The 24,883-nt window shown below is 37.1% G+C and overlaps 2 protein-coding genes across 7 annotated transcripts in view; both read left to right on the forward strand.

Moving 5' to 3' along the window:
• Nucleotides 1–4,093: 4,093 nt before the first annotated feature.
• Nucleotides 4,094–9,825, forward strand: Tex12 (testis expressed 12). Its single transcript, XM_004856583.3, has 5 exons — nt 4,094–4,281; nt 6,434–6,512; nt 7,835–7,946; nt 8,038–8,089; nt 8,838–9,825. The coding sequence occupies exons 2-5, from the start codon at nt 6,450–6,452 to the stop codon at nt 8,980–8,982; spliced, it is 372 nt and encodes a 123-aa protein (XP_004856640.1). The 5' UTR covers nt 4,094–4,281; nt 6,434–6,449; the 3' UTR covers nt 8,983–9,825.
• Nucleotides 9,826–10,931: 1,106 nt separating this feature from the next.
• The window catches only part of Bco2 (beta-carotene oxygenase 2), a 28,939-nt gene continuing 14,987 nt past the window's right edge, over nt 10,932–24,883 (forward strand). Inside the window, exons 1-3 of one of the 6 annotated variants that reach the window (XM_021237829.2) lie at nt 10,932–11,552; nt 20,410–20,467; nt 21,063–21,264. In XM_021237829.2, coding sequence (XP_021093488.2) covers nt 21,077–21,264 — 188 coding nt within the window. In that variant the 5' untranslated portion in view covers nt 10,932–11,552; nt 20,410–20,467; nt 21,063–21,076. The other 5 variants (XM_021237828.2, XM_004856584.3, XM_087212193.1 and 2 more) reach the window with 5 other exon arrangements.

A 24,883-nucleotide genomic window follows, 5' to 3' on the forward strand; every position in this document is an offset into this window, starting at 1 on the left:
TCAACTTACGATCTCATTCAGAACTTCTCTCTTCCAAACTCCAATAGGTATCAAAGGATAGTTGATAGAGGCCACTAAAATTTACTTCTCAGTGGAACAAAAGCAGTATATTTTCAAGAAACTTTTCTTTTATCTATTTTTAGATGCAAACTACAATGCATCCCATTACTAGAATTTTATTGAATAATTTTCTCCTTTTCCGAAACAGAAAGGAAAATTTTCTCTTACATAAGAGCAAATATTTATTTGCAGTTCCCAGTGCTAAAACTTTTTGCTCTTGGAATAGTGGCAAGATTCTGGCTTTAAATATATGAGATCTGATTTAAGGAGATGTATTTTTAAGGCTTATATTCAATTCATTAAATTATAGCCTTCTAAAAATGCAACTTTCAAAGAGGAGAGTGCAAATATTACAGCCTTGAAAATAATAAACAGAAATAAAATTTCTTAGATAATTTTTTTCTTGAACATGTGCTGAATTGTATTACCTCACCAAGAAGGAAAATAAGCAGGGTGGCATTTTTGTTTTTGCCTTCTGGCAGTACCGAAATTATATGAAAACAGAGAGGTTCTAGAGTTAGGAAACAAAATGCTTACATGAGCAGCTAATTTTTTGTTTTTGTTTGTTCTTTTTTTTTGCATAATGTTTTATTTCTTTCAACTTATGATCTTTCCTTTCCCAAAGCCATAAAAACATCATATCTGTAATAGTGTGGCAGGGTCACTGGAGGTGCTGATATGGTGGTGACTTAGGAGAAGGAAAAAATAATGGCGCTTTTAAGAACTGGTTAGAATCCATATGGGACTGAAGTGGAAACAGCAAGTTTTCATCCTCCCACTGTAATGTTCAGTTAGGCCAGTTAAGGTGAGAACATGAAGTATGGTCAGAGTGATCAGAAACAGCAGCAAACAAGTTCTGATTTTAAATGACCCATTGCCAGTGAGTGTTCTCCAGCTCCAAGAAGGCAGAATGCACACTATGTGCATTCTAAGTTTGGGGACTTCATTTCTTCCTTTGACATTGAGCAATGTAAATGTCTCAGTGTCCCGCATACTTCATAGGGTTGTTGTGAAGATTAAATGAGAGCATAATGATAGGCCTGTGAAGACTTTAAGGCACTGGATAACTATAACCTTCCACATCCTTTCACTCATTCTTAACCACTTAGTTTATACAATGAATATAAGCTTTAAAAAATAAAATAAAATGCCATGGTAGTCTCTAAACCTGATGAAAGCATTTGTACGTTACACACAATCATTTTTTTTCCTAGAAATACTGTAAGGACCAGGTGATAATTACCAGTTTAGATATCATAAAATAGGAAATTTGGGAGATAAAATAGATCAGTAGTCACCAAATTTTTGGATTTAATCGGCAGCAGTAGCCAGGCGAGGTGGTACATACCTGTAATCCTAGCACTTGGGAGGCTGCGGCAGGAGGATCACTGCATTCAAGGCCAGCCTGGGCTAAGTAGTAAATTTAAGCCCCACCTGCACTACAAAGCAAGACCCTGTCTCAAAAAAACCAACCAAACAAACAAAAACCAGCAGTAATGACAATAATGAAGAAGAGAGAAACATCAAGTGGACAACTTTATATTTTACCAAATAAAGATATTGACAAATTTGAAGATCTTTACATTTTTACTGCATAAAAGGATATTTTGTACAAAAAATAGGAAGTATTCTAATGATGGATAGTCCTTTGAAGTTAATACATTTGCTTTTAGGAAACGTATTACTTTTTTCTTTATTTTACTATACATGATAAAAATTTTAACACAGATTGCTACCATTCCTCAGTGACTGGGATTCTTTGAAGACGGTCAATAATTTCCACCAAATTATATAGTCTGGGGCTGGGGATTTAGTTCAGTGGCACTGTGCCTGCCTCACAAGCACAAGGTCCTGAGTTCGCTCCCTGGTACCAAAAAACCCCACAAAAACCCCAAAAAACAAAAAAACCCTCTAGTCTGGTATTTAGTAAGTGGCTTAAAATATATGAGATCTGATTTAAGGAGATGTATTTTTAAGGCTTATATTCAATCATGAAATATAACCTATATTAATTCACAATATTAATAAATCAAACTGAATGCCTGATCTTTAGGTACTTAAAATAACTGGCTTTTTCACAAACAGCAAGTAAATCTATATACACAGTACTTGTGGTACCAGGGATTGAACTCAGGACCTTGCGCTTTTGAGGCAGGCAAAGTGCCCACTGAGCTAAATCCCCCATGCCCACATAATAGTACTTTTTTTTTTTGGTACCAGGGATTGAACTCTGGTCCTTGAGTTTGCGCACCAGGCGGCGAAACCACTGAGCTAAATCCCCGGCCCAATATAATAATACTTCTAAGTCTTGATGACAACTAGCATTTCAATAAAAAGCAAAAGGAAAAAAATGTATATGTGTTAAACGTAGATCTCTAAAGTGTAATATTGTGCACCTGGAATTCATTAGGTTATGTTATTGACTTCTGTTTTATGTTATTCTTGCACACCAGCAACCGAGGCTTAAATTTAGAAATCTACCTGTGAAATTGCATGTCAAAGTTGTAATGTTAAAGCACCCAAACATGTCACAAGTATGTGAGCCATGTGGTATTCCAAAATACCCGTATTAAAGCTGCTGTCAATCAGATAGATTAAACTTACTAACATATCCAGAAAGAAATTTTCTTAAAAGGTGTGATTCTGACAGACAGAGGCCTGTAATCCCAGCCCTGAAAAGGCTGAGGTGGGAGGATTGCTGAAAATTTGAGGCTAGCCTTGGCTACAGGGTAAGTTTGAAGCCAGTCTGAATTGCATAGTGAGATGCTGTCTCAAAAAAAGAGAGGAAAAAAAGGTGTGAGACTTTTGAACCTCTCCTTGTTGCACCAAGAAAAAGCTGTAGTGATGGAGGGTATGGCTCTAGAAGCCTTGCTTGCTGGCCAGAGGAACTTAGATTTAGGCTCTTCCTGCTAGCACACGATCTGGAATAATAATTTCTAGGTAGGTGTAGCAATGCGTGCTTTTTTAGTTTGTTTGTGTTTTTTGAGAAAGGGTCTCAGTGTGTAGTTCAGCCTGTTCTTGAACTCACTATGTTGGGATTACAGGCGTGCTCCACACTCCTGGCTGTGATGGCCACTCTTGCTGACATTCCAAACCTCTGGCACATGCCCTGGGTTTAATTTGGGCACACTTCTTTGTTCTTTTTTTGAGCTCTATTTCAGATTTTCCTTTTTTCTTCTTTTATTGGTACATTTTAGGTATACAATTCATTTACATTTATCATTGGGTATTTGTCCTTTACATGATATATCTTGGTTCTTATTTCTTTCCCCCCCATTACCTGTGCACCCTTCACCCCCTCTGCCCTTCCCTATTTACATAGATTTCATTTCCATTTTTTTTTTCTTTTCTCATAGTTTTTCCTTTCCCCTTCCCCTCCCTTCACTCCTTTGTCTTTGGACCTTTTTTCCTATTTCAAATTATCAATTATTCATTTTAATCATTTTAACTCTTGTTTACACTATCAGTTTCTCACACTAGTGAAACTATTTGGTATTTACAGACGTGTGTCCTATTTATTTCACTTAAGAGTATGGCCTCGATATGCATCCATTTAGCTATAAATGACTCTAGTTTCTCGTTCTTTATGGCTGAGTAGTACTCCATTTTATAAAAAAATCCCACATTTTCTTTATCCAGTTTCCAGTTGATGGGCACTTGGGCTGCTTTCAAGCTTTAGCTATTACAAACTGTGCCGCTATGAACGTGGGTGCACATATATCGCTGTGGTATGATTCTTTTAATTCTTTTGGGAAGATACCCAGCAGGGGAATAGCTGGGTCAAATGGGACCTCTAGTCCAAGTTCTTTGAGGTATCTCCATACTGATTTCCACAGTGGTTGCACCAGTCTGCACTCCCACCAGCAATGGAGAAGGGTTCCTTTCTCCCCACAACCCCGCCAGCATTTATTATTTGTTGATTTCACCCCAGAAAGAATGGCTGCTATCAAGAAATCAGATTTTCCTCTTGTCTGCACACTCACAAGGAGGAACCAAGAGAGCTCTGTTTCAAGAAGATTCCAAGTCGGGGTGACATAAGCAGAGAGAAGACACCATCGGTCTCCTGCACCGGAAGCCACCCAACCTCAATGGGGCAGCGTGGCCCCATCATGTGACTTGCGCACTGACTGCTGGGAGCCTCACGTCCTGCCACTGCCTCACAAGCAGAGTCTGCGCACTTGGGCGCCCCAATCGACTGCCGAGCTTTTGTTGGAGAAGAAGGTCAGCAAGCCTCTGAGTAGAGTGATTTTGAGTGGGGCTGAAGGGGTTAGTGCGCGTGAGAGTGTAACCGAGTGTGAAATAAGGCAGTGAGAGAGAATGGGAGCGTCCTTTTAGAGTCTGTGTAAGGCTGAGGTGAAGGAGGGAAGAAGAGGTGAGTGGATGTGAGGGGAGAAAAAGGCAGCAAAATGGCGTGAGGAGCCAGACTAGTGTTGAGTTGAATAGAAGAAAACAGTTGTACAAGGCAAAGAGGGTAGTTGTTGGTAATAATCTAGTCACCAACACCTAAGATTGCATAACCTGGGTCAGTGGATGTACTTAGTATTTGTCACAGGTTGAGGACCAGCCTGTCTCCACACCTGGTTTAGGATTAAGGCTTTAAGTTATGACAGAAAGCGAATTTATTTTTACAGAGGGAGAATTACTGAACTATCAAAGTTTTTATTTGACATATGTACATATTCTGTTACTTTGATAAAATAGGTGTAAAAGGGAAAATTAAAAGGGAAAAAAAGGGGAAAGGAAGCGACATACTGTATTTGCATGTTGTGTTCTCTGAAACGTTTTCTAACGCCCAAGACAAAGTTAGCACAGCTGTGCACGTGTCATAGTTTCTACATATAACTACTATAGCGCTTAAATGTATATACAAAGTACTGGCAAGGATGTAGAAATATGAAGTGTGATTGAAAAATATGATGTGTAGGGCCGGGGATTTAGCTCAGTGGTTCCAGCGCCTGCCTCAGAAGCGCAAGGTCCTGAGTTCAATCCCTGGTACAAAAAAAAAAAAAAAGAAAAGAAAAAGGAATATGATGTGTTTTATTAATAAAATGCATCACAGTAAAAGACATATTGCTTTTAATCTGGTCAAAATAGTTCCCCTTTGTGGGAGCAGACTTATCCCACTGTACTTGTCCCTTTTAGAAGCAGTTCTAGAAGATTTCTTTCCTATCTTCAGTTGTGTTGTCCTGGCTACCTTCATGTCCTGAAGCCATTCAAAACATTTACTTTTTGTGGTCATATTGAGGAACAGCCAGGTAGATGAGGACACACCATAATGTTTCTATAAACCTGCCTTTCAGTGGAACCGCACTCAGCAGCATTCACTGTAGTTTTTAATCACATGTTAGAAAGATACACATCAGAGGACTTCCAGAATGGTTTCAGAAAGTGGCAAGAATGATGTGTGCTCAGGATGAAAGTGTGTTCAAAGTGAGGGAGAGTATTTTTAGGGGGTCTAATGGCAACGTCTTTTACTGTAATAAATGTAAAAAAATTTTTTTACAAAATATTCACTGTATTTTTCGATCACCTATTGTACTATACTGAATTTATTAAACAGACTTCCCTGTAATTTGTTTTCACTATCATACGTGTTTATATATGGCTAATCAGAATACTTATCTGATTCAATTCAGCATAGTATTTTTTTTTTTTAAAGTAAACCTATAACTTCAATGTAGGTTTCATGTCTAAGATGTATAGAACCTTTCAGGTTACAACACTTTTTCTTAAACTTAATGTTATAGACTCCTAGGATAAATACCTTCAGAGTCTATGGAAAAAATTTGATAGTATATTTAGGTAAGGTATGACAATAAAAATAATCTTAGCCTAGAAAAATGAAGAGATCTTGTTTCTGGTCTGACTATATCTTCTTTGAACTTGGTTAACTACCTCTGTCATTGCTTTTTCATTTGTTTAAAAGAAAAGAGAGAGAAAGGAGAGATTGAATGAGATGAACTATGGATCTGTTTCAACATTTAGGTTTTCAGAAGCTGGAAGAAGCTTAATGAGCTAGTCCTGAAACAAGGCAGAAATGTCAGAGATTAATTTAACAGAGTACATATAGAGGAGTAGTTGAAAATGTTGGGAATGGTAGGTTGGCCCTGGATGATGGAGGACTTTGGATGCCATACCAGGGAATGAATAGTCAATGGAAGGTTTTTAAGTGAAGGGGATTCAGTGATCAAAGGTTTGAATTACTGAAATAGCGGTTGATAGGATGAATTAGAGAGGGAGAAATCAAATATAGGTAACTGACATCATGAGAGCCTAAATTAATAGCAGCAGTAGCAGTGGAAAAAGGAAAGGTTTCAAGAGAGCTGTAGCATGGAGTTTGTACCTCAATTTGACATTGCGCTAAACTTTATAGTTTGTGCTCCCAGGATATGATGGCAAATCACGTTGTAAAACCTGATTCTAGAAATTGCAAGAGGCCAAGAGAAGTGGAGGTAAGCTACATATTTGTGGAGATTTAATCTTTTATTCTGTTGTATATAGTTTTCAGATTTCTTCCATTTAATGAAGTTCTATTGATAAATAGAATTTAGTGTTTTCATATTCCAAGAGCTAGGATTGCTGTAGCAGGAACCAAGTTGACTCCAGCTGGTTTTTCACTAAGTGTAGACCTGCAAGAAATTATTTGGAGATTTTTTTTGATAGCTTATGATCTACAGACAGAATGGAGTCTATGCCTTTACATAGGATTTTATGTAATTATTTTGCTATAGCAAGAAAGATATCTAGATACTGTACTGATTGACCTTTTAAAGAATAGCCCTTTACCTCTTCTTTATATAGTTCTTTACCTCTTCCCCTACCAGTTGATCTGTTGCATTTGAGATAATTTGTTTGCTCCTTGAACACATTTTGTATCACATAATTTTGCAAGCACTTGGCTGTTGTCCAAATTACAGTTGCTATTATGCTATGAAAACATCTAGCCTAAGATACAAGATACTTTTTCATGGAGGGATTTATTATTTTTTTTTCTTTTGGTACCGGGGGTCGAACTTGGGACCTGGCGCTTGTGAGGCAGGCATCAGAACCACTGAGCTAAATCCCCAGCCCTTCATGGAGGAATTTAAAACATATTCAGATTCTCATTTCTTTTTTTTTTTTTTTTGGAGGCAGGTCTCACTATGCATTGAAGGCTGGCCTAGAACTCACTGTGTAGCCCAGGCTGACCTCAAACTCATGGCAATCCTCCTGTTTTAGCCTCCGGTGTGCTAGGATTACAGTCATATGCCATCATGCCCCGCTCAAAATCTAATTTTTTTTTTTTTTTTTCTGGGTACCAGGGATCCAACTGAGGTCCTTGTGGTTGCGCAGCAGGCGACGAAACCACTGAGCTAAATCCCCGGCTCTCAAAATCTAATTTAAAACTTAAAATTTAGTATGTTGAGGAAGGTGCTTTTTGGGTCTAAAAGTTTCCTTGATAATATAACTTCAAATGTATAAAATACACTTTTTAGGCTGGGGATTTTCGCCTTGCAAGCGAAAGGTCCTGAGTTCAATCCCTGGTACAAACAAACAAAAACAACAACAACAACAAAAACCTTTTTAGCATGTTTGATTTTTTTTTCTAAAAAATATTTATTTGCTTTTTTTAAAATATCAAAGATTGAATCTAGGTTAAGTGTGATAGGCAAGTGCTCTACCACTGAGCTGCATCACCACCCTGTATTTGTTTTTTTTAATAAACAGTGTATATGTCCTAAAGTTCTTATCATTGGCCATGAACCTTTTTTTTTTTTTTTTTAACTTCTCTTAGCCTCAAATGCCAGATAATCCATTGCTGTCCTCTGTTGGAAAATCAGATTCACCATTCTCTGACTGTTCTGGACTATTTTATAAAGATGAGGCCCTGGAGAAAGAGTTGAATGGTGATGTATAAAATGCTTATATTTACAAACATTGATTATTTTATACAGAAGATTTGTTGTATTTCATAACTTAATGATTTTTTTTAAACAGATACAAGCAAGGAAATTAATGTAATGTTTTTTGCATATGCGAAGATCTTAAGGCAAGTACTTAAAGTATATTGTCTTGGATCTTTATGTTAGAAATAATAGTTTTCTTCTGGAAACTGTAATGGGAAGTTTAGTTCTATGGATGAAAAAATCTATCAAGTAATTAGAACTTTGAAATTTTTATTTTATTTCAAATTCCTTATAATAAATTATAATAGAACTACAACTTTTCCTTTAAACAGCTCTTGTTTTGCTATAGCCAGAGCTAATACTAGATTGGATATATTTTGGTCTCTAGTTAGAGACCGTGATACTAATGTTAAATTATATGTAAATATCACTTCATGAAATTAATGATATTAATTACATATTAAAGATAAATATTTTATGTATTTGTTTTCTTTATATATGTTTGAAGCCTGTATTTAAATATTTATTGGCCTGAGATTATATTATGAGACAAATGTATTATGAGGTGGTGTTTTAAACCACTGGGCAGTCATTGTACTTGTGTAATGGTTTGTGTGGCTGTAAAAATAATTTATATAGTTTAATATTGTAATTATAATGCATAAGATGTATTTTCTGCTGTGTCAAAAGACTTTTTGAGCAAAATTATGTATATTTGTGGGACTAATTTAACCTTTCCCTTTTCCTGAAGAGTATGAGTACATTAGTTAAGCTCTCTCACATCCAAAGCCATTTAAATGAAATAACTAACAAATATAGTATAATAAAGAACATCACCATGATTTATATTTAGAATTTCTAACTTTAACATGAAACTTTTTTTTCTGTTAGTGAGAGAGCAGCAGTAGATGGATCCTACCTTAATGAGATTGATGAACTCTTCAAAGAAGCTGATATTATTGAGAACTTTCTGATACAAAAAAGAGAGCACCTGAGACAGAGGCTTACAGTGATTACAAATACACTGAAAAGATAAAATGTGTACTTAAAATAAGTTGAGAATTTAAACCTGTTATTGTTGTAATAAAAGAATGACCTTTATACTCTGAAAGCTCCCTAGTTGGTAAAGAAAATGTCTATCTGAAACAGAGGATTGTTTTCTAGACTTAAGGACTTTAAGTAAGCTGGACATTAATATGAAGTATGAAACTTTTCTTTTTTTTGGTACTGAGGATCGAACTCAGAATCTTGCCCTTGTGAGGCAGGCGGCAGCACCACTGAGTTAAATCCCCAGCCCAGAACTTTTCTTTTGAGGGTTAAATATTTGTCACATTTTCTAAAAATACAAATTATTTAAATCTTTCATATATAAAATCTTTTTTTTTCATTTCCCTTAGACTTCTACCCTTTCTTAAACTTCTAGAAGAGGACTCAGTTAATTTTATTATGTTTAACAATAGTGTACTTTTTTCTTTTAGACTACTTTGATTAAGTGGCAGATAGTTTTAGGGAGAATTTTGAAATGTTTTTAATGGTCAGTACTATAAAAGAACTTTAAACATGAAAGGTAATTCATCTAGTTTCACAATATGTAATAAAATATAACTGTGCTATTGCTATATGATAGTACCATTTGATTATTTTCACTATTAGTTTTTATATATGACTAATAAAAGTTTGGCTTAAAATTATTTTCTTCTGATAAAGTAGTAAAATAAAAACCAGAAAATACTAACTAGCACCTTGTATGAATGGGTTTTTACACATTAATTACATCAGTGTGAGTAGCTAGTGAGTTGTATTCAGAAGCCTTAGCAGCACTATGGTATGGGATAGAAATTAGTGATCCAGAAGTAAGGAGACTGGCTTAAACAAGATAACTTTGGCAAGTCACTTCAATCTTATTATAAGGTTTTTGTTTTTGTTTTTGTATTTTGATACAGAGTCTTCCTTGGTAGTGCAGGCTGGCCTTAAACTCACTATGTTGCCCAGGGTGGCCTAAAACTCTTGGTGATCCTCTTGCTTTGGCTTTCCAAGGGCTGGGATTACAGGCAAGCACCACCATACCCAATGAATCCTATTATACTTTGAAAGTTAATTTGGGCTAAAGGATCTCTACTACTCAGATTAACAATTTCTTCCTTTGATATAAAGTACTGCTATGATTTTATTAAGAAGGTTGGTATGCTATATAAGTACATGAGATAAGTATATTAACCAGATTTTAAAAAATCACAGTACCTATTTTTCAATCATGTTGATAGTTCATTTCTTTTATGTATTTTTTTCAATATAAGCAATCACAAATTAGGATACATTTGCAAAAGGTACACAGGGAATTGGTATGCCTAAAGACAGCGTGTTTGTCTTCCTGCCTTCTAGCTGTAAAGTAAAATTTCATTTCATTAGATTACTATTTTAGGGCATAAACATCACATTACATAAATACCTATACAAGAAAGAATGATGAAAGTAAAATAATATTTACTTTAAAAACTGGTTAAATTGACAGGATAGGTTAGAGGTCAACAAAGTACTGGAAATGAAATTTTTTTTTTTTTTTTTTTGGTAACAAAGTACTGGAAATGAAATTTTTTTTTTTTTTGACCCAAACTCGGGTCCTTGCACTTGCGCAGCAGGTGGCGAAACCACTGAGCTAAATCCCCGGCCCTGGAAATGAAATTTTAAAAAATTAAATGCAATAGAAGACTATATTTAATATGACATTCTACCTGGATTTGAATCATTTTGTTACATAGTTCTTTAATGTTTGGAATACAAAGATAATTCCACTGACTTACCATCATTAAAAATGTTTTGAATTATTTTTAAGCATTTATTCTTTTTTCCAGTACTGGGGATCAAACTCAGGACCTTGCGCTTGCGAGGCAGGTGGCAGCACCACTGAGCTAAATCCCAGCCCTTGCCATATGCTTTTTGAGCACATACCTTTTTTAGTCTTATTTGTAAAATTAATGAATAAAAATGAAAAGGAATGAATGAATGAACAAAATGAATCAAAATGAATAAAAAGAATGAATGAATGGAAAAGAAAAGGTAGCCTGAAATGATAGACAAAGGACAAAAGCTAAGCTGTTGTCTGACTATAGAGTCCTTTATCAACAGTCAGTAAATTTGGACTTTATTCTATATCTGAATCTTTCAGGGGAGAGGAGTGGCAGGATGAAAGAGATCCCATGGATCCCAATCAGCTGATTAATTCTAGTGTGAGGACAGATTCAAGGGAGGAAAGTTTAGGGAGGGAGGCTGCTAGTGGTTGTCCAGTTTTACTTTTTCAAAACTAGAGAAAATTTATTTATAGAGAGCTTGTTGGGATAGTTGCCCTGAAGGTGAGACTAAGAGATTACTAGTAGGTTGAAACCTTTTCTCTTCCCTCCCCATCCCATTCTGTCCCTGAGCCAGGGACAGCCCAGGAAGTTCTGTGAATGTTCACTAACAAGTACCAATGGGCGTAAGGATTTGGAAATAACGTGATCTGCTGCTACTGAACTGAATTCAAAAATGTTTTCTTGAAACTTTCACCGTTTTGTCAGCAATCTTTCTACCACTTCAGTGGGCTTTCTGTGATAGCCCATCGGCTCCCAGGTAGGGGATTTGTCCCTGTCCTTTCTTGTTCTTCCTCCTCCTCCTACCAGCCTGCACTTCAACTTCTGTGCTTCTTTCCCAGGAGGTTATTTGAGGCTTCTGAAGCTTCCCCCTCTGTGTGGAGCAGATGGGCAGCAACTCCACAGAGGCAGAAGTGAAAGAAGACTGAGTCAGCTATTTGTTTGCTCATTGTTAGAGAAACAGCCTTTGTGTTCATATGTTTTATTCAACATATGTGGGCAGGATTGAGGGTTAAGGATTTTATTGAATGTATAAGAGGAAGAATATTCATTATTTAAACTTGTCTAAATTGAAAATTACTGCCACATGTTCTAAGATAAATGTTTGATTCATCATGGGAAACTCTTAAAACCTGTGTTTTTTGTTTTGTAGCTTTCTATTATAGCTTCTATTGTTTCATGATTTTATTTCTTGAAATTTACTGATACAGAACTGTCAGCAGTTGCACTGATATGCACTATAAATTGTAAATTTATTTAATTTAGTGTTTGCACTATATAAGGAAATGTGTTAGATATTAGAAGGAGAGGGTAGGCAAAATGTACACTCTGTACTCAAGAATTACTGGTAATAGAGGTTTTACAATATATTAATCTTCATCATATAAGACAGAATAAGATAGGGGCCATAAGACAGATAGCTATAAATAGTTGCTGTGTAGTTGAGACTAAGGAGAATCAGTTCTTGCTGTAGGAAATGGGGATGTCATGCTAATGAAGCAGATGACATGGAAACTGGTTCTTGAAGGATGGGTTGGTATGTGAATTTCATCTGTAGGGGATTGGAAATATTCTAGATGAAGAGAATGGTGTAATTATGATGAGAACAAGAGACTGGGGAGTGGTCCAATTAGGCTGGAGTGAAGAACATGTAGGTTTCAGGGAGATGAACAAGCCCTTCATCAGTGCATCAGTGCCTGGCAAACAGTTTAGCCTTCATTTGATAGACTATGTCAAGCCATTTGTGGTGGTTTTGTAGAGGACTATATCTTACAAGTAGATCTATACTTAGTTTGTTTATTATTTATTTTCCGTTTTTTTTTGAGACAGGGTCTTGTTATGTAGTTCACGCTGGCCTTGAACTCAGTCTGTAGCCCTGGCTGGCTTCGAACTCTTGGATCCGACTGCCTCAGCCTCAGAAGTGCTGGGATAACAGGCAACCACCACCACGCCCAGCTAGATCTATACTTAGTAAAGTTCATTTGGTGGAATTGTTTTCCAGCCTTTCTCATATCACACACAAGTAGAAAATAATATTTTTACTGCACGGTGTTGTAAATAGAATGCGATCAGAAGTCCTGATGAGCCGGATGTGGTGGCACACACCTGTTATCCCAGCTCTTGTAATCCCTCCTGCGGAGGCAGGAGGATCACTGCAAGTTCCAGGCAAGCCTAGGCTACATCTGGGCTACATATGGAGACCCTGTCTCAATAAACCAAAAAACAAAAAGAAGTCCTGATGAGTTACTTAGACTTGGAGGCAGTTGGCCTGGGCCTTCTGGTTATACCAAGGGCTAAGAGGATTAAGAGGTCCACTAATTAGAAAGCTCTGGTCTAAAAGAGAGCTGAATCCCTACCTAATTTCTTCCAATTAGGGGCCGTTATAATGATATCCTGTTTTAACAGATGAAGGTCTAAATTAGGATAGGAGGAAGAAAATGACTGATAAGAAAAGCTGAGGCATCAGTGCTGATGAGGACATGTTAAGGCCAGGAAAAAAAAAATTGGAGGAGCTGCCCAGAGGGAGGGACTAGAAAAAATAAAGGATTTTCCCCAGGGCACCCTTGTAGACTTTTGAGCCTTCTTAATTTTTATTAGCCACCCTGTGTCATCTCTTTAGCAGCCCCCAACTGGCCTTGTGCATATGTAGTCTGCAGAACTTACGAATGTAAGGAGCATTGGAAAAGGTGAATTCAGAGTCTGCAGAGATACTGTAGCTGGATTATTTAGCTGGTGGAGAAACTGATTTGGAAGGAGGAAAATGAAATCTGTATTAATATATTGAGAGTCACTTGTAAGAAGGAATTGGTGAATTTAAGAGACCACATTGAAATTACCAGGGAAGAATGCTGAGATTAAAGAGTAAAGGTCCAAGGTCATACATTAGGAACATTTATGTAGTGATAAGGGAAAAAGGAGCCAATAAAAGGCATTAGCATATTTAATGATAATGATAGACATGAACAGGAAGTATTAACGTTTTATCCCTGTTTTATTGAGAAACTTGAGACTCAGAGAAATTAGGTAATTCTCCAAAGTTGTCAGCAAATAAACAATGAAGCTGGCACAAAGCAGAGAGTAGCCAGAGAGTGAGCAAGAAAGTTGGAATAGTCCAATGTCTCAGAATCCGGGAATAGAAATGGTTTTAAGGAGATGTTGGCAACCATAGCAAGTACTGCAGAAAAGCCTGAAGAGCGTGATAATAGACTGCACACAATATTGAGTGTAGAACATATGGATAATGTAAATATTTTCTAGAATGTAAAAATATTTAAAATTCATTCATGGCTCATACCTATAACCCCAATACTCTGGGAGGCTGAGGCAGGAGGATCACAAATAAGTTAAATCCTCGCCTGGGCAATTTAATGAGATCCTGTCTCAAAATAAAAAATAAAAAATGGGCTGGGGATACAGCTCAGTGCAAAGGCCTTGGGTTTAATCTCCAGTATTTTAAAAGAAAATAAAAGGGGCAGGGATTTAGCTCAGTGGTTCCCGTGCCTGCCGAGCAAGTGCAAGGTCCTGAGTTCCCGGATACCAAAAAAACTCCAACAACACAAAGAACCAAAAACAAACAAAATCCCCAAAAAGAAAACAAACAACAAACAACAAAACAATTCATGTATTTCTATTCACAAAAATCCCAGATCAGGGTATTCAATTTAAGATTACCTAAATAAGTAGGATTTACTTAAATAGGATGAATAAAATATCCAACTTTAGGGAATTTATTTCAGTCTAAGAGGAAAAGCAAGATAGATATACATAATGTTAAGAAAAGTAAAGTGAGATAAGTACCTGAGGGTTTCCTTCTCTCCCTTTCAAAGCATCCTCTATGATTCCCAAATTTTATTATGTCTAAGAACAACGCTGGCTCTACCCCAGATTCTGACTTACTAGGTGTGGAGCAGAATTGAGGAATTTACATTTTAGTAATGACACTAGGTAGTATTTCTGTTGCAAACAGTTCTCAGATCAGAGTTTGAGAAACAGTGCTGAAACAGAACACTTATCAATGATCTGTTTGTTTGTTTACTAGGGAGTGAGTTCATGTCAGTTTTCTAATGCCTTTTATCCATCAGCAGTGCTTACTTAGCATTTTGTTGAATGAATAATTTGAATAAAGAAGCAGAATCATATGTTTTATTGGATTGATCATTAAAAACTATGTAAATAATTTTTTTAGTATTGTGTTATAAAAGCTTTTTTTTTTTTTGGTACTGGGGATTGAACTTGGGTCCTTGCGCTTGCGCAGCAGGCGGCGAAACCACTGAGCTAAATCCCCGGCCCTGTGTTATAAAAGCTTTACATAAATTAACTCATTTATTATAGCCTTAGGCATGATAAGAATTATAAGTATTATTTCCTCACCTTGGAAAGGAGGAAACAGTACAGAGAGGTTCAGAGTCTTACTTGAGAACTGACCAATACTGAACTGAAGTAGTCTGAGGCCAGGCAGAGCCCAAGCCTGCACTCTTAAATATTACTGTATGCTGCCTGTAAAAGAAAGTAACATTTGAGATAGACTTTGAATAATAGAAATTTCTTGGGGAGAGGTTTTGGGAAAGGCTTTCAAGGTAAAAGTAAATTTCATTTGGGAAAACAGGAAATAGTTGGACTTGAAGGAATTGTTACTTGTAGGAAAGTAACTCCAGATTGAATACCTCAAAGATTTGAAAGAGATTGATCATAGATAAAATATAATTTGCTGAAAGATTACTAATTTCAATTGTTTAGGGGAATAGTATCCCTATGTATTAATTTATATTTCTAACCTAGACTTCTGTGTCACTGTTAAATTTTTATGAAATAGATTGTATTTATATTATGTATTTGCCCACTCCTCTGCATTAAACAATTTTGCCTTGTGAACATTCAATAAGTATGAAACAGTGGGAACAATTTTAAAAAATTTTATTTTATCCCATTCCCCCCTAAACTCCCCCATGTACAAAAGCTTTGTTTCCATTTTTTCCATTTTCACATTTTTTCTTCTCCCTTCCTTCCTTTTTCCATCCCTCTTCCCCTTCCCACTTGAACACTTTCTTCCCATTTCCCAGCATTCATTATACATCTCAGTCCTTATTTCCACATCCAGTTTCTTACACCAGAGAAACAATGCAGTATTTAAACGTGTGTCCGATTTATTTCACTTAAGAGAATGGTCTCAAGGTCCATCCATTTAGGTAGAAATGTCTGAAGTGCATCCTTTTTTTTCCCCAATTAAGTTTATTGGTACATTTTAGGTATAAAATACAGTTACATGCATCATTGGGATCTTGTACCATTACATGAGTATCTTGGTTCTTATTTGTTTCCCCTTCCCCTGCCCTCCCTTCACCCTCTCCACCCTTCCCTATTTGCAAAGACTTTGTTTCCATTTTTTTCCTTTTCTCATATTTTTTTCTTTTCCCTTCTTTCCTTTCCCCTACCCCTCCCACATCCCCTGCTCCTTTAGACCTTTACTTCCTATTACACAATATCAATTATACATTTTTAAAATTACAATATCAAGATCTAGGAGACATTACCACAGATTTTACAGAATTTAAAAGGATATAGGAAGCATATTACAAAAATCTGTTTTGAAATAAATTTGACAACTTCTAAGAAGTACCTTGGAAGACTAATGAAACTGACTCTAGAGGAAATGTAAAATTTGAATAGCACCTATTAAAGTATATTCCTAGCTTGAAAACCTACCTATATGACAACAACAGGCTCATATACATTTTAACTGATAAATTATATCAAACATTTAAAGCAGAAAAAAAAGGAACACTTCTCCCCTCATTTTAGGAAATCAACATTGTGCTAATCCTAAAACTGGATAAAGATGATGGAAGAAAAAAAATATGAACATAGCTAGAAATTTGTTTAACCAAACAAACTATTAGAAGTCAGATCTGGCAGTATGTGGAAAGCGGTTTTATTATAGGGATGGCAGTGTTGGTTCAGCATTGGAAGATCCCTGCCCAAAAGTCATCATTTTAACAGAGGAAAGGAAAAAGCCATATGATCCTGTCACTAGTTGGAGAAAAAATGTCAGACTAAATTCTGCAGCTGTTCATGGTAAAAGCTATCAGGAGACTAGAAGTAGAACAGAACCTTCTCAACAGATTAAAGACATGCACTCCATACTTCCAGTGAGAATGGGTTATATGAATGGAGAAGATAGAATGCTTTCTCCCTAAGGTGGGGAATAAGGGCAGATATGCCTACTCTTCATCTGTCCATTAAACTTTGAAACATAGGCTTAAACCAAAATAGTCTGGCAATAAAATGACACAGGATAGGATTGACCAGGTAGAAGCAAAATCTTTATGTGTAGATGAAGTGATCACCTACAGAGAAAATACTAAGAAATCTCTAGGAGCCCCTAGAACTTGTATTTGAATTTATCAGGATTAGAAAACACAAGGTATATATAAAAATTCAGGTCTATGTATACTTGCTATAAAGGAAGAATTGGATATTGAAATTTAAAAGTTATGTAGGAGTACAAAGGACCTAGAAAAGTAAAAAGGAAAAAAAAAAGAACAGTGTTGGAAGACGTTTAGTACCTAATTTTAAGAGTTCTTCTAAAGCTACAGTAATCAAGGCAGTGCTGGTGTAAGGAAAGACATATAGATCATTTGAATCAAACAGAGAATCTAGAAATAGAACCACACATATATGGTCCACTGAGTTTTGAAAGATTATTTAACATTAACATTTTATAGAATATAAACTCAATTCAAGAGCCGAGGAAGAGATAGTGTTTTCAGCAAATGGTACTAGAACACCTGGTATCTGTATATACAAAATTAACCTCAACCCTGTATTTCCATACAAAAATAACTTGAAAGTATCTATGAACCTAAAGATGAAAGCCTAAAAGTATAAAACTTTAAGAAGAAATTATAAGGGAAAATGTTTATGAATTTAGGGTAGGCAGGAACTTCTTAGGATACAAAAAACATGATATATAAAAGAAAAAAATTGATAAATGAGATTCCATCAAAATTTAGAACTTTAAATGACATTGTTAAAATGAAAAGCAGTCCTTAAACAGACCATATTTACAATGCATATAACCTATGACCAGAATATATAAAGAACTCTTACAGCTCATTAATAGACAACCCAATTAAAAAGACACAAGAAGATGATAAATAGCCAGTATAGCACAAGGAAAGGTGTGCAACTCTAGAATGAGAAAAATACTAATCAGTACAATAACAAGATTGAATTATACACTCATTAGGGAGATGAAGTTAAAAGTTTTAAAAGCCTTGTCATGGCTTTTTCTTTTTGTTGGATTCTCCCCCTTTGCATTTAATTTGTCACACCCAATGGATTCATTCTGCTGGGCTTCCTGGGGTTGTGATCCTCATTGTCTTTTCCTAGGATATTGTCTAAAATTTTTTGGAGTGCTGGTTTGGTATTCATGAAGTTCCTGAGGTGCTCTTTCTCATGAAAGTATTTTATTTCTCCATCAGTTTTGAAAGATAGTTTTGCAGGGTACGTCAATCTGGGTTGGAGGCTGTTTTCCTTTAGGGCTTGAAATACATCATTCCAAGCTCTTCTTGCCTTGAGGGTTTGCACTGAGAAGTCTGCTGTGATTCTGATGGGCTTTCCTTTGTATGTGATTTGTTTCTTTTCTCTCACTGCTTGTAGAATGTTTTTCGTCTGTTGGATTTCTGGTATCCTAACTACTATATTCCTATATGTAGATTTTTTTTGATTAAGGCTAGCTGGAGTCCTATATGCCTCACTTATCTGTATGTCAAGTTCTTTTCCCCTCCTTGGGAAGTTTTCTGCTATTACTTCTGTGAACAGTTTTTTTTAAATGTCATCTGCACTCTCTCCTCTTTCTTCATTGACTCCAATCAGTCTTATGTTATTCTTCTTTGCATCATCTAGCAGCTGCTGGATTGATTTCTCGTGGTCCCTTACAATTTTAAAGCAATTTTTCTTTTCCTGGTCACTAATTGCAATCTTATATTCTATATCTGAAATTCTATCCTCACACTGGTTCATTCTACTGCGTAGACTTTCTCTCTCCTGTTTTTGTTTTGGTACCAGGGTTCGAACTCAGGTCCTTGCGCTTGTGAGGCAGGTGGTGGAACCACTGAGCTATATCCCTGACCCTACTGCGTAGACTTTCGATGGAGTTTTTAATCTCCTGGAAATCTGTTTGCATCTGTTTTATGGATTCCATTTGTTTCCTATGTTGGGATTCCATCCTGTTCCTCAGCTCCTCTATTTTTTTAATCTCTGTCCGCTCTAGATTTATTAATCATGCCTTGCACTATAGGCACAATCTTTGCTGTTATCTGAGAAATCATTTCTGATTTCATTTTTTCCAGATCCTCTTTTGTTGCCAGTTCAGGGAGTCCAGGTGATTGTGATTGAGTATTAGATTGTTCCATCTGGTTTCCCTTTGGGATTGCTGTAGGTCATCTAGAAGTCTGGTTTTGAGACTTGTTTATGTGTCTTCTCATTTCCACGGGGGAGGTGTGCTGCTGGCACCTGCATGGCTCACCTCCCCTGCCCTAGAGTGGTCAAATGGCAGTGGGTGAGCCTCCTCCTGGGCACTGGGATTGGCTCACCTCCTCTGCCCTAGGAGTGCTGGAATGGCAGTGGGGGAGCCTCCTCAAGCGCATCCTTCTTCATGGCTGAGTAGTACTCCATTGTATAAAAAACGCACATCTTCTTTATCCACTTGTCAGTTGCTGGGCATTTGGGTTGTTTCCAAGATTTAGCCATTACAAACTGCTGCTATAAACATGAGTGTGCATATATTGCTGTGGTATGATATTTTTCATTCTTTCAGGAATATGACAAGTACAGGTATAGCTGGGTCAAATGGAACCTCTAGTTTTCGTTTTTTGAGAAATCTCCACACTGGTTTCTACAGTGGTTGCACCAGTCTACACTCCCACCAGCAGTGGAGAAGTGTTCGTTTTTCCGCACAGCCCCTCCAGTGTTTGTTTTTGGTTGATATCTTGATAGCAGCCATTCTTTTGGGAGTGAGATGGAATTTCAGCACTGATTTTTTTTGTTTTGTTTTGTTTTTGGTACTGGGGATCGAACTCAGGATCTTGCACTTACCAGACAGGTGGCCATGCCACTGAACTAAATCCCCGGCCCTTCAGTGTTGTTTTAATTTGCATCTCTTGGATGACCAGTGATGTTGAACATTTTTTAATATATTTATTTGCTGTTTCTAATTCTTCATCTGAGAAATGTCTTTTTATTTCAAATGCCCATTTTTTATTGGCTCTTTAAATTTGGGGGGGTCTGATTTTTATGAGTTCTTTATATATTCTAGATAATAGTCCTTTATCTGAATAGCTGGTAAAAATTTTTTGTTGTCTCTTCACTGTGTTGGTGGTTTCTCCTGCTTTGCAAAAGCTTTTTAATAAGATGAGGTCAATGGAAACAGTTTTCAACCCCTGTTTTGTAATAAAGAGTTTTACTTCTTGTGGCTTGGTGACTTCAGGTAATTTCATAATGAGTATCACTGCATAATTTAATTTATGATACCCTTATCCTAGAAAATGCCATGTGTTTTCATGAATATGCCATTAAAATAGAAGAAAGTAATTTTCACCTCCTATTAAATTTCCCAGAAATCACAATGAGATCTTTGGTGTCCCATTCTTGTGTATCTAAACCACTGAAGCCAAGGTAATTATGAAAATACTGAATGGTGGTAATTTTTAAAAACACTACTGGGGATTGAACCCAGGGCCTTCACAACCCATTTTTTAATTTTTTATTTTGAGACAAGGTCTTGGTAGGTCACTAAGTTGTCCAGGCTGGGTTTGGTAATTATTTTTTATTGTAACAGTGAAGTTACTATTAGCACATCTAGAGTTAATATGTAGACAAGCATTGTTCAACCATGCAAACAATAACAGTAAAGTCCTAAGTAAATTCTTAGGGAGATTAGTAGTACAAGAAATCCAAGAAGGATTGTTGTGATTTAAAAATGAGAATCAGGGACAGGGGATTTAGCTCAGTGGTTTCAGCACCTGCCTTGCAAGTGCAAGGTCCTGAATTTGATCCCCGGTACCAAAAAAAAAAATGACAACAAAAATGAGAATCAAAGCATTGGTAGTTTGAGAATGAGGAAGGAGAGAGGAGGATTTGGAGACTATTTGGTGTTAGGTCATGGTTCCCACAGGCTGCCAGTTCCTAAGATTATTGTCTGTGGGGGGACATATGTATGTTTATACAAGATCTGGTAATTTTTTGTATACTTTTGATTTCCTCTTCACAGTTTTGAAGAAGTACATGACATATACTGAGAAAAGAGCCATGTTGGGCCAGCAGCAGAGTCTGCCATGTATTGCACCCCTGTTGACCACGATGGAGGAGACACCACATATTATCTCTGCTCGAGTCCAGGGAAATATTCCTAAGTGGCTCAGTGGCTATCTACTTCGAGTTGGACCTGGGAAATTTGAGTTTGGGAAGGATAAGTAAGCCTAGATTTTGGAGAAAAATTTGGATTTCTTGGCATGGGCCGATTCTATGAAATATGACTTAATTTCCTCTCTCAGGTGTACATTTCCATTAGCTCTCTTTTGATTACAGATTCCAAACTGTAGCCCCAGGAAGAAAAAAAAGAATTATTTTTTGAAAGTTTTGCTTTTGCTGATCTGCTTAATATTGTAAATTTGAAGCACTCTGTGAATTTATGCCAAAAAAGAGAGAGGTATCAGGAGCTCTCTGTATGACTACCAAATTGTTTTGCCACAAGTTCCTGAGGGAAAGGCAATGTCTTCACCTTCTGCCACTTTCTCCCTCACCCTATACTCCCCGGACACAGTGGCTTCTTTCAGTTCCTTATACTGATCACATTTATTTTTGCTGAGCATTTGGCATCAGCTTTTTTTTTTTTTTTGCTTAAATTCTTTTATTGGTACATTTTAGGTATACAACACGTTTACATTTATCATTGGGTGCTTGTACCTGTACCTCATGTATCTTGGTTCTTATTTTTTCCCCATTACCTGTGCGTCCTTCACCCCTCCACCCTTCCCTATTCACATACTTCATTTCCATTTTTTTTCTTTTCTCATAATTTTTCCTTTCCATTCTTCCCTTTCCCCATCTCCTCCCACCACCCCTACTCCTTTGGACCTTTTCCTATTTCAAAGTATCAATTATTAGTTATTAATCCTTTTAATCCTTATTTACACTCTCAGTGTCTCACACTAGAGAAACTATTTGGTATTTACACGTGTGTCTTATTTCACTTAAGAGTATGACCTCAATATGCATCCATTTAGCTATAAATGACTCTAGTTTCTTGTTCTTTATGGCTGAGTAGTACTCCATTTTATAAAAAATCCACATCTTCTTTATCCAGTTTCCAGTTAATGGGCACTTGGGCTGTTTCCAAGCTTTAGCTATTACAAACTGTGGCATCAGCTTTTTTAATCCTAGCTTTCTTGATCTTCTCAGGTTTGATTCCTGTCATTCAGATATCAGTTTAAATATTGTGTCCTTTTAGCCTTCCCTGACTTCCCAATCTGAAAATACTGGGATATGTTACAAGTTTGTGCAGCACTATCCTTGGGTAATACTTTTTATTTATATATTGGCTGTGTTTTCCCACTGGAATGTAATTTCCATGAGGGTGGGGACTTTTTCTACTTTATCTGTTATCCCCAATATCTAGAACAGTGGCCTATACCTAGATAGCACTCAATAAATACAATGTAAATAATGAAAAGCCAATAACTTGTTAGGATGTAAGTTTTCTGTGTATCTGGTAGGGGTATGAAGTTATGTGAAGAAACTCCTATAGCTAGGAAATAATCTGCTTTATTTTTAGCATTTTTAATATTAGAAAAATTTTTATTTTACAAATTTTTACTTGTATAAAACTATGGAAAAGGAGTGGGGCACATCCTCTCTTAACGCGTTGGTGCATTGCCTGCCACTCTTCCCCACTAGTTCTATACATTTGTTCTAAATAACAGCAGTCATAGGTAGAATTTTTTCTGCTTAAAAAACCTTTCACATTATCAAAAACCTTTTTATTTATGCTGCTACAAAATCTGAATGACCATTTTATTTATTTATTTATTTATTTATTTATTTATTTATTTTTATTTGAGAGAGGGTCTTGCTATATAGTGCAGTGCTTTGAGTGAGAAGTGCAAATATCTTCAGGCCACGTGGAGACTGGACACTCATTTTGGAGATTAGCTCCTCAGATTAGATTTAAAGGGAAGGGGGCCGGGAATTTAGCTCAGTGGTTTCGCTGCCTGCTGTGCAAGCACAAGGACCCAAGTTCGATCCCTGGTACCAAAAATAAATAAATGAATAAATAAATAAATAAATAAAAATAAAGGGAGGGGTAGAGATCTAGAGAAGTGCTGAGTAGCCCTTCACCTGTGGGTAAGAATTGCCTCACACAACTGTGAAGCTCTGATCACACTGTTAAATGACATTTAACAGATACATCTACATCTACATGCAGACATAGTGGTGACATGCTGAGGGTGTTTCTTCAATTTTTTTTGGTTCTGGGGATTGAACTCGGGTCCTTGCGCTTGCGCAGCAGGCGGCAAAACTACTGAGCTACATCCCCGGCCCTTCAATTAATTTTTTTAAGTCAATGATTTAATTGAAAACATGCTTCTGGACCAGGGATGTAGCTCGGCAATGTTGTGGGTGCCTGGTAAGTGCAAGGTCCTGAGTTCGATTCCTGGTACTGAAAAAAAATCAAAAGGAAAAGAGGAAAAAATAAAGAAAAGAAGTGCTGGACATGGTGGTGCACACTTGCAATCCCAGCACATGGCAAGCTGAGGCAGGAGGACCACCATGAGTTTGAGACCAGCCTGGGCTACATAGTTCAAGGCAAGCCTGAACTACATAATGAGACCTTGTCTCAAAAAACAAAACACAGTAACAACAAACACAAAACTAAAAAAAAGTAAGAAAAAGAGATAAGAATCAAGGAAAAAGGACAAAGGAAAATTCTCCAAGCCCCAATAAACTGGTGAAGTAGAGAAAAGAAAAGGAAAGAATAAAAAAAAAAAAATCCCCCCAAACAATTGACACACTCACTAAAAAACAAAAACAACAACAAAAACTGTGATTTTGATTGTGTGGTTTTCTTCCAGGATCTACAGTTCTGGGGCAGTGTCCAAGTCAAGGAATGTCCCTGGTCATGCTGGTTGATAAAGAAGATAGTCAGACCCCAGACCTGTGCTGGATGCAGGCAACAACAGGCAGAAGAATAAGGGCAAAGGCACCAATGCCATGACTTTCAAACCCAGAGCAACTCAGGCTGGGCCTGGCCTCTAGCTGTGGGGGCAGGGCCTGTGTTCTTTAGCTCAAACCTGTTGGAGTTCTCTTTCCAGCCTGCTCCCTGGCCACAGCTGTCTCCTATGGCTGTCTCTCACCCAGTCACTGTGGGAATATAACAATGGGAGCCCATCCTGCAGCTGCTCTGAGTCTCAGGTTCAGTAAACTCCTCCCCAAAATGGTGTCCAACCAAGCACTCTCTAGGAATATGACAGGTGCTTGGACTGGAGTCACTCACCAGCTGTTAGCTGTCAAGGACTCATGTGGGAGCAGAATCCCGTGGTCTTCCTGCAGATCACAGCACCCACTGGTCCATTCCACCACTACATTTCTCCCTGAAGCCCTCTGAGTCCCCAGCTTTCACTTTGTCTCTGTAGTCTCTGTAGTTTTTGTTTCCCTTTCCTGACAGCTATGATCTGGGCCCTGGGGAGAAAGTGCAGACTGTCCCTTCCCTTCTCTACATTGTGTGTGTGTGTGTGTGTGTGTGTGTGTGTGTGTGTGTGTTTATTTTTAGGAACTGGGGATTGACCTCACGACCTTGTGCTTGCGAGGCAGGTGCGGCGCCACTGAACTAAATCCCCAGCCTCTCTGCATTGTGTTTTATCTCTTTAATTTCTCTATACGTTTTAATTTCCTGTCATATCTTTCTTGTTCTTGGGGATCTACTTCTCTCTTTTTTTCTTCTCTACATTGTTATTTTTCAGTGTCTGGATTCTGAATCTCAGAAAGGGTGAGTTGTCACTTACCACTCTGCTATTTTTGAAATACACATAGGTC

This window comes from Heterocephalus glaber, unplaced genomic scaffold, assembly GCF_053883595.1.
Source record: "Heterocephalus glaber isolate CG9 unplaced genomic scaffold, H.glaber_assembly_v1.0 deba00001429, whole genome shotgun sequence".
In the NCBI taxonomy this organism is placed as follows: domain Eukaryota; kingdom Metazoa; phylum Chordata; class Mammalia; order Rodentia; family Bathyergidae; genus Heterocephalus; species Heterocephalus glaber.

Excerpts from the sequence above, each read along its gene's own strand:
- Tex12 (XM_004856583.3), top strand. The coding sequence starts at position 6,450 with ATGATGGCAAATCACGTTGTAAAACCTGATTCTAGAAATTGCAAGAGG. Across the intron at positions 6,513-7,834 it reads AGAGGCCAAGAGAAGTGGAG|CCTCAAATGCCAGATAATCC; the intron begins GTAAGCTACATA and ends AACTTCTCTTAG. Across the intron at positions 8,090-8,837 it reads GCATATGCGAAGATCTTAAG|TGAGAGAGCAGCAGTAGATG; the intron begins GCAAGTACTTAA and ends TTTTTCTGTTAG.